This window comes from Ammospiza caudacuta, chromosome 2 (assembly GCF_027887145.1).
Source record: "Ammospiza caudacuta isolate bAmmCau1 chromosome 2, bAmmCau1.pri, whole genome shotgun sequence".
In the NCBI taxonomy this organism is placed as follows: domain Eukaryota; kingdom Metazoa; phylum Chordata; class Aves; order Passeriformes; family Passerellidae; genus Ammospiza; species Ammospiza caudacuta.
In genome coordinates, this window is record NC_080594.1 from 116,420,908 (window position 1) to 116,434,043 (window position 13,136).

The following is a 13,136-nucleotide window of genomic DNA, read 5'->3' on the forward strand; positions in this document are numbered from 1 at the left end:
TGGTGATAGGTATTGGAAAGTAATTGTAAACATTGTACACGTAGTTTTTAGTATAAAGACATAACACTGCCCCAGGGGCAGGCAGAGTGCCTGGGACTGTTGTGCTGAGTGGACCTCAGCTAGACAGGAGAAAGAATTTTATAGATAAGATACAATAAACAACCCTAAGACTGAGAAATTAAGAGCTCTGACTCCTTCTTTGACTACCAGGCTGGGAAAAGAGACTTTCCAACTTTTCTTGGGGTCCCTCTGACCAGTGAGAGATCCTGACAACCAGGCATGAAGGTAAACTTGCTCTTCAGACATTTTTAGAGAGAAGTTTGCAGCAAAAACTTGCTGTTAAAATGGGAAAATTGAACAGTGCATGGCAGTGCTTCTCCTGACAGGCTCAAACTCCCACATGGGGCAGATGCTGTTATTGCTGCTCAGAGCAGCTCTGAGATGAACAATTTCCATGTACAGACACTCCTGTGGCATTAATGGCTCCTGTATTTACAGACACTAAACCTCCCTTGTAAATTGGCTGCTGTGGGAGCACTCCCATTTTAAAAAAGCTGTTCCCTTCCCAAGACATGCAGCATCAGTTTGATCTGATTATCAAACCATAATAAAACACAGAGTAATGAGCTGTGCGATCTCACAGCTTAAAAAAAGAGAAAGAAGTAAAATCCCAGAGCTCATCATTAGTTTCCCAGGCTAAATGGTGTGGGATTGTGATAACCCATTTCATGTTCAGCTTTGATCACAAGTCTAGGACAGCAGTGCAAGGTTGGGGTGCACCTGGCACTGACATGATGCTGAAAGCTGCAACAGGTCATAGAAAATTCTCTGTAAGACACCCACAGTAAGCAGAAACAACACTGAGACACAAAACCCACTCTTAAGTCATTGGAACAGGGGGAGAAAATATTAAATCACACTCAGACATCTGTCTCCCTGCCTCAAAAAAACTTCATTCTCATGCTGAGTCTGGTTTTAAAATGTCACCTTGAAAATGTGTGACATTTTAATGGGCTGATTGCCTGAGATTCTCAAATCCTTTAATTAGCATATGAATCACAATGTTAAATATTGTGGGAAAAGCATAAGAAACTAGAATTATGAAAGAATGCCTTGCATTTCCCTTGGTTAAACATATCTCGGGAGGACTGTCTCATAGAAATCTAATATTACAAAGACAAATGAGATTAAAAAAACCCCAAAACTGTGGTATTCCCATTTATACCATCAGCTGGTTGTGATTGCATTTATTTTACAGCTGCCTGTGAAAGCAGCCTGGGTGTTGCCTGTTCTTTCAATAACCCTCACAGCCCATGACAGCATCACCACAGCCACTGCTGCAGCCCTGAGGATGGGCTGCATTCCCTTTTCCCACATTTCTGATGCAGCTCCAAAATATTCAGCAGGATTTCATCAACATCTTTTGTTCATCTCTCTCCAGTAAACAGTTTTTTTTGTTTTGGTGGCTCCTAAAAATGTTGCAGGCCAAAACAAACCATCAATTCCCAAAAATCCTTCAGTCAGAGAAAGCTAAGGAAGAAGCTCCTTTGTGCCAGGACTGTAGGGAGCAAAGCAGATGCATAAATAATTGCTGGATTAGGGTTTGTGGTTAGAGAAAACCCTTCCAGCTGAAACAAAACTTCCTGTAAGGATCTAACTCTTATGAAGTTTTGGTGGGAGGAGGGGGCCGTGAAGTTTGCACGGCAGCTTTTCTCATCTGATGTGAGCAGCTCTGGCAAGGCCTGAGCAATTGTTGATGGCTCCTGCACAGCTCATCTGCCCTGGAAGCTGATTTGGGACAGAAATCTGCCTGAATGGAGATGGCAAATTCCATTTACTTGTGCAAAAGTGGTGAAGAATTCAATAGAGGAACAATCTGGGAATGTACTTTGGATTATAAGACTGAGGAAAGACAAAGGGCACAAACCACTTGTTATAGATGGATCATGAGATGATTGGTTCTGGCAATTCAGGGATAACTATTGTGTGAATATTAATAAAAGCTTTAGTGATGTATAGTTACGTTATTGTAGTTTAGATGCCTTCTGTTCTCCCCACAGTTCCCTTTCCCCCTGTATTGTTGCCATCACACAGCCTGGGCTGTCCAGGACAGGTACAAAGAAGCTGCACAGGTGTCCCTTGCATGGGGCAGCTGGGAATGGAAAAGCTTGGGGGTGCTCAGGGGGTGAGCATGGCAACAGCTGAGCTCCAATCCAGTGACAAGAAAGCAGTTTGCACTGATAAATGGCACAGAAGAGCTGAGTGACAGACTTTGGGAGGGGCCAGGGCTGGCTGATGCAACCCCCAGGGGTATAAAAGACTGAGCATCCAGCTGGAAGATGAACTGGCCATGAGGTATCCATGAGGGGCAGTTCCCAGCCCTGTGAATTTTTCCTTATGTAGTCCCTTTCTTGTATTTTTGTCAAGGTTTAATAAACCTTTTTAAATTTTCAAGTTGTCTCTCACACCACATAATTCAGATTCGACCTTCAAGCATCACAAGTTTGAGGTTAATCAAACCTAGGGTGTAGTTCATCCATTCATGAAGATTCTGTGTGAGTTGGAGCTGACCCTTGGCTTGGATCTTTCCATTTCCCTTGGGATCTGTTCAAATCCAGGGATCAGAGCCCTTTCCAGTTTTCAGCAGAAAGGCCAAAATCACACACAAAAAGCTGTTTAAAGAAGGAGGCAGCAGCAGACAGAAGCAGCTGTGAGTCTGTCCTGGGTCTCTGGAAACCTCCAGGTAGGAACAGAGGAGAGGTATGGAAGTTTTGGGGTAATTTGGATCTCCCTGAGAGATTGGAGAGTAACTGCAATAACACAGTTTGTGTGCTAATGAAAGAGACCAAACACAGGAAATGGCACTGGGAGAGTTAAACTCAGGATTAATGTGCAGAAACAAGAGGAGAACAATTTTTATTTCCAGAGCAGGAGTCAGGATTTGCTGTTCAGGGCTGGTACCAGAGACCTGCCAGAGAGGCTGAGCTGCCTGAAGTGTTTCCTGGGCCATGGGGGGAAGGATTTTCCCCTTTCTGCTCATCCCCCTGACAAACCAGCTGCAGCTTTGGGATTTACAGAGCTGGGGGAACAAGGGGAACCTGAGCAATGTCCATGCCTGTGACTGTGTCCTGGGTTGACTACATGATGCTTTTATCTCCAATTGTCTCGCTCTGTTATGCTGAATAATAAGTTTTGCACCTTTAAGACGTGTTCCAGAGAGTGCAGGGGGGAGAGAAGAAGCAGCAGTTTGTTTTCAGACACTGCACTCACTCCTCCATGTTCCTGCTCCTGACTGTGCTGTCTGCGGAGGGACAGACAGCAGGACAGAGTTCCCCTTTGCTTTTAGTTAGTTTAGCTAGCTGAGGCAAAGAAGTTCCCTGGACTGTGGTATTTTCCCTTTTCTTTGCCCTGTTTAAACCTGCTCTGGCCTGAACACCCAGGGGAGCACCGGCAGCTGCACCTGAGGCCACCAGGCCGGGCCGGGCCTGTGACATTTCCAGCACTGAGGGACTGATCAGAGACTGAGTGAGCTCAGCTACAGCCCGTGGAGGGACTTTCTGAGTTTGTCATCTCTTTTGGAGCAGCCAGGGGTTTTATTGTTTAATATTGTTTAGGTTTTATTGTTTAATAAACAGGTTTTTTCCACTTTTCTCCAAGGCGGTATTTTCTCCCGGACCAGTTGGGGGAGGAGCCGATTGAATCTACTTTAATAAAAGAGGATTCTCTCTTTGGGGATTCTCTCCCAAATTTGCTCTGAACCAGGACAGACTGCCAGTGTGGGAGATCCCTGCTCCCACACCATGGTAGGGCCTGAAACCCTCAGAAAAAAACCACTTTTTCCAGCTAGGAGAGACCAGGTGAGCAGCATGGCTGTGGCTTGATTCCTGTGGGATTTATTCCAGCCTTCCCTTTGGTGAGGTGGTGCCCAGGAATCAATCCCAGCACTGTCTGCTCTCACTGCTGCAACACCTGGGCACAGCTTGGCTCCCAGCCAGCACTAAACCATCCATGGAACTGCAGCTTTCCATGGTGTACCACAGGAATAATCCCAAGGCTTCTCCTCCAAGGAAAACCATCCCTCCCCTCCCCAAGCCCCTTCCCTTGTACTCATTATTGGTGGTCTCTCATGGACTCTTCTCATGTGAACACATACACAAAATGAAACAATAACACCCATTTCTGTAGAAGAATATATTATTTAGCAGATTGGTTTAAAAGTTAAAAAAAAAAAAATCTGTACATCTTTGAAGGTGTCTCTTGTTGGGTTTTTTTTTGCAACAACAAGGATAAAAATGTGTCTGCACTGAGGATTTTTCAGCTTTGTGCTCCCTTCTTTGCCCATGCTGAAGGATCCCAGGGTGTCCAGCTGTACCAGGCCACAAAGCCACCCTGCAAACTCACTAAGGTTTCTTCTGATTTCTTCTAATGTAGAAAAAAAACAAAAAGAAAATTGCATCCACTATGTTGGGCTTCTGAATGTACTGCGAACACTATAAAATTCAGAGAATAATGAGGAGAAATGTGTCATCAGGGCCTACCAGGCAAACAAAAATGCATGCCTGGACCCTTGTCAGTGTATAAGCATCTGGTGAGCTATGCTGTAATTAGCATCCTGCTGTACATATACAGAGGGTATCTTGACTAAAACAACCCCTGGTGCCAGGGGACCATGTCCCAGAAAAGGCTCCTTGGCTAAACTCTGATTTGTCTCTACAGACTGTGGGCAGCTGGGTCACCAGGAAGACAGATCTGCTGAAGGATGGAGCTGTGCTGCAGCCTGAGCAGTGTCCACAGGGAGAATCCTGCCAGGAGGCTGTGGTGGGAATTCAGAGCCTGGGGAATCCTGCCAGGAGGTTGTGGTGGGAATTCAGAGCCTGGGGAATCCTGCCAGGAGGTTGTGGTGGGAATTCAGAGCCTGTAGAGGGAATTCAGGAGTCTGGGAGCCCGCGGTGTCCGACGGCAGCAGCATCTCTGTGAGGAGGCTGCAGGTTGTGGGTCCATCTCTCCCTGCATGATCCCACTTGGATTTTGATGTAGCCACCACCTCTGCTTGGCTAATGAGCATTTCTCAAAGCAGGGCAGCCTCACGGCTCATGGTTTATTTGTTCAAAGGCTGTTTCCTCTCACTTTTCGGTACTGCCCGTGGTCAAACCTTCACTTTTCTGTTTCTGCAGCTGGAATGAAGAGCAGAGCAGGATTAATCCCCCTGACTCACACTCACAGTGCTGCTGTGAGTCCCACACTGAGCTTCCCACAAGGCATCTGCAACATTTCCTGGGAAATAATAGGCAGCAGCTTGGAATATCAGAGTTTTATGCAAACAGCTCTGGATGAATGTCCTGGGCAAGCAGAACTCAGTCTTTCTCATCAGCTATTGTACCAGGCTCTCAGATTATTAATTAAGTCCTCTTGTTTCAGAATATTTCTGGATTCAAGCAGCTCCTATTTTTTAAGGCCTCTTACAATGCCAATACACTGCAATAAAAGCTCCATCAGTTTGTATAAAAATGCTGTTTTGACAGATTCTGTAAACCAGAAGTAAAATCTCAGCTCAACTTGAAAGATGAATAAAACTCAGAAAGTCTGGCAGTTGTATTTGAGTTCTTTTGCCTCGTTTGACAAATGCTCCCGTCTAAATGGAAAAATGCCCAAAAGGCTTTGTTCTTCTTTAAAATTTAGTGCCCTCAGAGCCTGTGCTCTTTGATCAACCAGCCTCAGTACTTGAAGTGCTGAGGGGCTTTTTCACCAGAGCACTTGGGAGGAGATGGGAGCTACAGCAAAGCCTCAGTTCCACTCATGGATGATCAAGTGGAGGAACCTTCATTACCCACATATCAAACAATCAGCACAACTGCTGCTCCAGGGCACTTCCCACCTTATTTTAATGATGGAGTGGCTGAGAGTAGCCTGCCTACATGGTGAATTTTTTCATGTCAGAAACTCCCTACTCTGTAATGCCATTAGGGCAGGTTTTATAGTGGATGTTGGCAGGGAAAAGAGCCACTGGAAGAGGTGTGCAAGGAAGGAGTGCAGGGCCATTGTCACAGGCTGCAGGGAGCTGGACCAGCACTCTGGCTGCTGCCCTGGGCACTGCTCTCTGCCCTGCCAGGCTCCTGAGGCAATGCAGACCTGCTGAGAGGCAGCAAATGTGGTTACCTGGAATTCCCACCTCCCCTGAGCCCTACAAAATGAGAGATGCTCCATACATTGAAGTCCCCCATGGGTGATTAAAGGGCTTCCCTGGTTGTGTGTTTAATCCTCCTGGCTTTGCATGACTGAGTGATTCCTCATAAAACACCAAGCACATCCTTGATGACATACAGGTGACTGGAAGTTCCTTCCCAGAAAATAAACTCATGCACTGGTGCTGCAAAGCTTGAACTGCCCAACCCCAGAACATTTTACTGCAGTGTAACCCAAGCAAACTCCTTCCCAAGGGAGGGCAGATCCCTCCAGGGAGATCTGTGCTCCCTTCAGGGGTTATCCCTGGGTTCTGTGCTTTGCAAGCAGCTCCTGTCCTGTGTCCATACTTGTGTGGTTCCTGGTGAACTCTGCAAGGACTTGTGGCACACACCTCTCTCCAGGCAGGTGTAGTGAATGTGTTTCTCAGGATAATTGCCATGAGCAATCCCACTGTTTCAGAATTGAGCTGCAGCTTAATTATAATGTTTGGTTTATTCAATTATAATGTTTGCAGTATCAAGGACATAATTGGAGATTACCTCTTTCATAGCATCATCTATCTGTTTTAACCCCTCATAGTGGTCCCTGGATTCCCACAGAGGCTGGAGCATCACCTCCTCCACTTCTGGGAACAACTAGGTGGGAACAAGAGAAAGACTTGTATCAGCATTTCCTTTTGCATTCCTCAACTTGCTGCAGCATCATTTAACCGTACATGTTGGAAACGGGGTGTGGAAGGTACATCCCCATTTCCCTGGGTAACCAAACCCCTGGTGGGGCAAACACTGCAGCTCTGCTCTCCCCCTGTTTGGTTTCTGGCCCTGGGTGACTTTACCTTGGTCACTGTCTCAAACATGGGGATGAGGACAAACTTGAGGAATCCGATCTGTGCTGTGGGTTTGGTCACTTTGTCGCGGTCCATGAACGGCGCCACTGGGAGCCCCTCGGACTTTTCTCGGTCGCTCTGGAACAATCAGAGAAACAACCCAGAGATAATAAACCCAGAGATAACAAACCCAGAGATAACAAATATTAATCCTGCCTAGCAGGCTGTGAGGAGAGCAATGCAGCAAGCAGATGAGCAGCCCTCAGATGCTGATCACAGAGGTGTAGGCAGCACAGAACAGGGATGTGCTGCCCTCAGGGCCATGTCTCTGCTTTGTGTGGAGCAGCATCTGAATGAAGAGAACTCTGTTCAGTTATTTCTGCTCAGCACCAGCATCAAAGTGTTCACCTCCAGGCTTGCAGGGTGGCTGGCTCCCTTTGCAAACCCACTGGACTTGTGAGGTAAAATATTTCAGAGCATTCAGAAAGCTGGTAATGGCCCTTGCTGCTTTGAAAGAGATGGAATAGTTCTGTGATTTCCTCATTGTTCTCCAGAGAGTGATTATTTTCAGGTATTCAAAGAGAAATTATATCTCATTCTTTACTAATGATTAAAAGAGAAAATCAGTTGCATTACTTGCTTACTGAGCAGGTTCTTTTGCTGGCATCCTTCTCTGACTTTGTGTAATAGAAGCTTTGCATGGAATCACAGAATGGTTTGGATTGGAAAGATCTTAAAGATCATCCAGTTCTAACCCCCTGCCATGGGCAGGGAAACTTCCACTAAACCAGAGAGTTCAGAGGTAGAACGAGACTGGACTGTCAAACAGTGAAGCACCTGTGGGGTTTGGAAATAGCAGAAAATTGTGAAATTGTGCAGTTGCATCTCTCCCTCTCTCTTACCTGCATAAAATACTCCTCCAGCAAGCAATCTACCCAGGGCTCTGCCACCTCCATTGGGCGGACTTCGTTGGAGATGTCACAGCATTTTATCAGCACCATCTTCAGCTGAAAGAGGAAAACAATTCAATGCTGCACTCCTAAAGCCAGCCCCTTCCACAACCCCTGTCCTTGCAATGCACTGGGAGCCAAAGCTTTCAACCAGAAAGGACAATTTCAGGATTTAACCAGAGGTCTTAAATGATCTGGATCCATTTTCCCTCTCTCAGTTGCTCTGTGTAAATATTTTATCCCCTCTCTGGGATGTGTCACAGTGGGATGTGCATTTATCTGCTGCAGGAAGAGATTCAGTCACAAGTGACCATTAAGGTTTTTGTGGAACACTCAGAGGCAGCTGGGAAAAGATTTCTCTGGAAATCAAACACAGCTGCACTGGGGAATAGAGGAGACTAAAGGTTTTACTCATGGATTTTTTTGTAAAGGATGGTAAAAATTTATGGCCTAATAGAGTAAATTTTTTTTTATTTTCCTGATGAGACTCCAGGATTCCTAAAGCTGGAAAAATCTATTTAATATAGAGCACTTCCAAATTGTAATTATTTTTTGGTGTGGGATGGATTTTTTTTTTATAATACATATTGAATATCAGTTTTTCAACAGACTAAAGTTAATCTACGAGCTTTCACTCCATGCACAGAAAAATAACAATCTGCAAAACCTCCTTACACAGGTCATGTGTTCTTCATTTGTGTAATCAAAATTTTCCATTTTTTCCTTGAAAGAGTCCAGTATTTCTGCATGTCTCGCCATGTCTGTAGCCAGGATTAACGTAATTATCCCCTAGCAAAGAAAACATGGTCACATATTAACTTGACATTCCTTACAAGGTCTGCTAAAGCCAAGCAGGGCCTGTCTTGCACACAAAATGCCTCAGATGCACTGAATTGCTCATGCTGGAAGGGGAAGTTTCTGACTTGGAACTGCCAAGGAAATAGGAAGAGGGTTATAAGGAGCTCGTGGTACATGAGGATCATGGTTTTATGGGATATTCCAGAGACACTGAGTTTTTCCTTTCTCATTGACTAATTGTAGAAAAGTAAACTGTACAGCAGGATGTTGAAAGCCACACTGTGGCTGCCAGGATCCACTTTCCTCTCCTTGGAAGGCACTGTGGGTTTTGCTGCTGACTCGTAGAGGCCCTGAGACAGAAATCATGATGTGGATGCCAGCTGTGCCCATTCTCTTTGGATTAAGGGCTTTGAAACATTTGGATGAGGACAAGGAGCTCTGTATCCTCCTTCTGTGCAGCTTATGAAGGGAAAACGTGGTTAATTTAAAGTTGTGGGTTTTCATACAGAACAGTCCATTTTGGGCCCGTGCCAGTTTCCCACACACTGGCAGAATCAGGAACTCCAACCAGCCTTTATTCTGCTTCTTCACTGGGGGTGTAAGGAAGGTGTGGAAATTAGGACTGAATTTTGGCTCTTAGAGCCCTGATGGGAATTGTAACATTGTTCAGTGCCTCAGAGATAACTGTGATGACTCTCAGTGCACCAGGGCCTTTTCCAACAGTACAAGTGCTCTGCTGCTGCAAATCTTTTCCCCCGTTGAAGCCCCTCTTAAAATTAATACAGTGTGCCTGTAAAGCACAAACTTCTGCCCTGAGAGCTTAATCCTTCCCCAGTCAGAGCTAATTGGCTCCTCCAACAATCTAAACATCTACCCTCAAAATGTCTTAGGCCTTAATAGTCAGGATGCACTCATTATTCCTCAGCAACTCATTCCAGGGAGTGCTGCTGTGGAAATTTTCCAAGAATCCCTCTCAGATCCTGTCACTGTGATGTTTTATGAAAAATCCCTTCACCAGGATTTCTTCTCCTGACAAGATAAGAAAGCCTCAGCTTCTCCAAGTTTTGCTCCTCTGGAATGTGATTTGGAAAATTGTTTACCCATACAATATGCAATATAAATAAATAATATTATATAAACAAATAGAAAGAAATAACATTATATAAATAAATATAGATAGTATATAAAAATAATATAATATAATATAATATAATATAATATAATATAATATAATATAATATAATAGAATATAATAGAATATAATAGAAATATAAATATAAATTTGTAAAATATAAATATATAAAATAATATAAAAGAATATAAAAATACTATACGTATATAATATATAATATAAATAAATAATATTATAGAAATAGATATAAATAAATAATATATAAATAATAAAAATAAAAATATTATAAAGATAATATACATAATAGAATATAATAAGATAATATATAAAGAATATAATATAATATAATATAATATAATATAATATAATATAATATAATACAATATAATACAATAATAAATAATTATATAATATAAATATATAAAATTATAAAAGAATAGAAAAATAATAGTTATATAATATATAAATAAATAATATATAAATAGTAAAAATTATATAAAATATAAATATTATTAATATTATAAAAATATTATATAAATATAATATAATATCAATATAATGTAATATATATAATGTAAAGTAATGTAAATGTAATATAATATAATATAATATAATATAATATAATATAATATAATATAATATAATATATCAACCATCTAAGAACTTGGACTCAGATTCTTACTTCTCACCTCATCCTGGGGACCCTCAAAACCCCACAACAAGATCCTCCCAGGTGTGAGGGGCTTTTTCAGCCCTGCCCTCCAGGGAGGACAAGTCCCTCCCATTGCAGAGCAGGGAATTCTGTGCGTGTTTATAACCTCAGGAATGGCGTGTCCAGCATTCCTACCTGTCTTATCTGCTTGAACTGGTCCTGGTCCACGTTGGAGAAGATGTTGAACTCGGGCTGGGAGATGATCTGGAAGGCCACGGCGCAGTGGTGGTTCTCCAGCGGGGAGATGTCGTTGTAGCGCACGGCCAGCTCCGTCCGCGCGTTGATCTGGTACCTGAGGGCAGGGACACCCTGAGCAAAAGCTCCCAGACACCCCCAGATGCTCCAAACCACCTGCTTGCACTCTTTTCTGTGCTTATTCAATGAGCTGCAGATTTGGGGTTTTTTGGGTTGTTCGTATGAAGTCACATTTTCACAGAAAATAGATATTTAATATAATCTCAGGCATTGATTCCCTTCAGTGGGTGAATACCAATAAAGATTACAATATATAAAATATATTATAAAACAAAATTATAAATATATAATATATAATATATAATATGTAATATGTAATATGTAATATGTAACATATAGTATAATATATAATATATAATATATATAATATATATATTATATTATATTTAAAATATATATAATATAAATATAATATATAAAATAATATATAAAATGCCAAAATACCAATACCAAAAAAAAACCCCAAAAGATTTTTATTCCTTTTTAAAATTTTGCCACATTTCTGGTTTAAAATGACGTAGGACAAATCCAGAAGGAACTGGTTTTGGGTTTTTTTGATTTTGAACAAATCAAAAACTGTTTTGACATTTTTTCCCCCTCTAAAAAACCATCTAAACTGTTTTTTTTTTTGTTTTGACGTAGAACAAAACCAGAATTGAGCTGTTTAATTCAACCCCTACTAAGGGCAGATGAAGAGATTCTCACTGATCCCGATCAGAACTGGGTTCTGCCTTTATTTATTGAGTGGTTACAAATAAATCAGATGCTCTCTCTTTCACATGCACACAGTAGTGTCTGTGGGTCAACAGCAATAATTTCCTCACATGAAAATAAACAGAGTAAAGTACACTTCATGATTTATAATGATGAAATAAAGTGTAAGCTAAATCCCCCTTTGAATTTTAGTGTAATTATTCCATTATAATTTATAGCTCTGTTACCAGCGGTAAAATATTTCATCTTATTTTCTCAGGAGTTAGGGGGGAAAGTACTTGAATAGAAATCTGAAAAAAGAAACATTTTTCTTCCAGAACCAGCTGGCAAATCCCAAACAGACCTGAGCTCTGTTGTGGCTCATGTGAGTGACCAGCAGGGTCTTGGGAAAAAGGTCAGGCTGTGAGAAGTAAAAGGTGATCTACCAAAAATTGCCAACCTTCCAATTGTTACCTTCCAAGGGATTTTAATTGAAGATAAAGCAAGAGACCAGACTCACGTGTTGTTATAGCCTGGATGGTCCAAGTCATGGCACACTGCTGCAGTCATGAGAATCAAAATGTCAATTTGGGAAAATTTCTCCTGTAAAATACAAAACATGAATGTAGTATTATAATTTCTACTTCCCCTATTCCTGTAAATCAAAAGAAATAAAGAAACCAGACATGTTTACTTTCTAGAGAAATGCAAATCTGAGCAAAATGAAGCATTTTTCCTTAGATGAGTTTACTTCAGTCAAGAGAGAGAAATCTGCCTTCCCTTCCAGTAAAAGTGACTCAGATTTGCCTTTGTTGCATGAAATAACAGCAGCTCAGAGGAGGCAATTTCCTTGAAACTTGCTATTACTGCAGAGATGATATAAAAGCTCTGAGACATCAGTACAGTCTCTTAGAAGTCATTTGAGCACCCTGATTAGGTAAAGGGAGGGCTGGAAGATGGCTCTGTTGCCACTGCATTCTGCATTAAATAAAGTTAGGAAAAGAGCAAGAAAAATTAAATAGTGTGTTCCCACAGCTTTTGAACAGCATGGACTTACGTTAAAGCAAATTTTGCTTCACACTGCTAATGGCAAGAAAACAGAATGAGGCCAGTAACTGATATGTGTAACTATAGAGAAAAAAGGAGGTTTTTTAAGTGAAAAAAAACAGTTTTGTAAAGAAATGAAATGAATATATAAGTGCAGGTTATCCAGACAGTGAAATTAATTGATTCATATAGCTTTGGACAAAATAAAGGTCAAATGTGCGTCCTGCATATAATACGTGCCAGGCTACAGGACAAGCACAGATAAAATCACACATTTGGAGGAAACCTTTTGTGGGAACATTTTGTGCCCCAAAGAACAAACCCACAGACCATAACTCAGTAAGGGTTTGTTTGTCATTCCTAAATGTTTCACTCCATCTGAGTACAAACTGTGGACATCCAGGAGGTGAAGTTACCTCCCCAGCAACCTCAGAAAGCTGTGCAGGTGCTGCGGGTCAGGAATGGAAATGCAACACCTCTCCTTGTGTGCCTGGGTGTCAGATTAAGTAAAGGTTACCCCTAGAGATGGGGTACCTGAGA

General features: G+C 41.9%; 1 protein-coding gene across 3 annotated transcripts in view; it reads right to left on the bottom strand.

Annotated features, from left to right (window-relative positions):
• Positions 1-4,256: 4,256 nt before the first annotated feature.
• PDE9A (phosphodiesterase 9A) overlaps positions 4,257-13,136 on the bottom strand; it is a 56,975-nt gene continuing 48,095 nt past the window's right edge. For 2 of the 3 annotated variants that reach the window (XM_058824681.1, XM_058824683.1), the window contains 7 exons: positions 12,070-12,152; positions 10,737-10,893; positions 8,635-8,748; positions 7,912-8,016; positions 7,019-7,147; positions 6,723-6,818; positions 4,257-5,174 (listed from right to left, as the gene is read on the bottom strand). In XM_058824681.1, coding sequence (XP_058680664.1) covers positions 5,124-5,174; positions 6,723-6,818; positions 7,019-7,147; positions 7,912-8,016; positions 8,635-8,748; positions 10,737-10,893; positions 12,070-12,152 — 735 coding nt within the window. In that variant the 3' untranslated portion in view covers positions 4,257-5,123. The remainder of the gene's footprint in view (positions 5,175-6,722; positions 6,819-7,018; positions 7,148-7,911; positions 8,017-8,634; positions 8,749-10,736; positions 10,894-12,069; positions 12,153-13,136) is intronic. The other variant, XM_058824682.1, reaches the window with a different exon arrangement.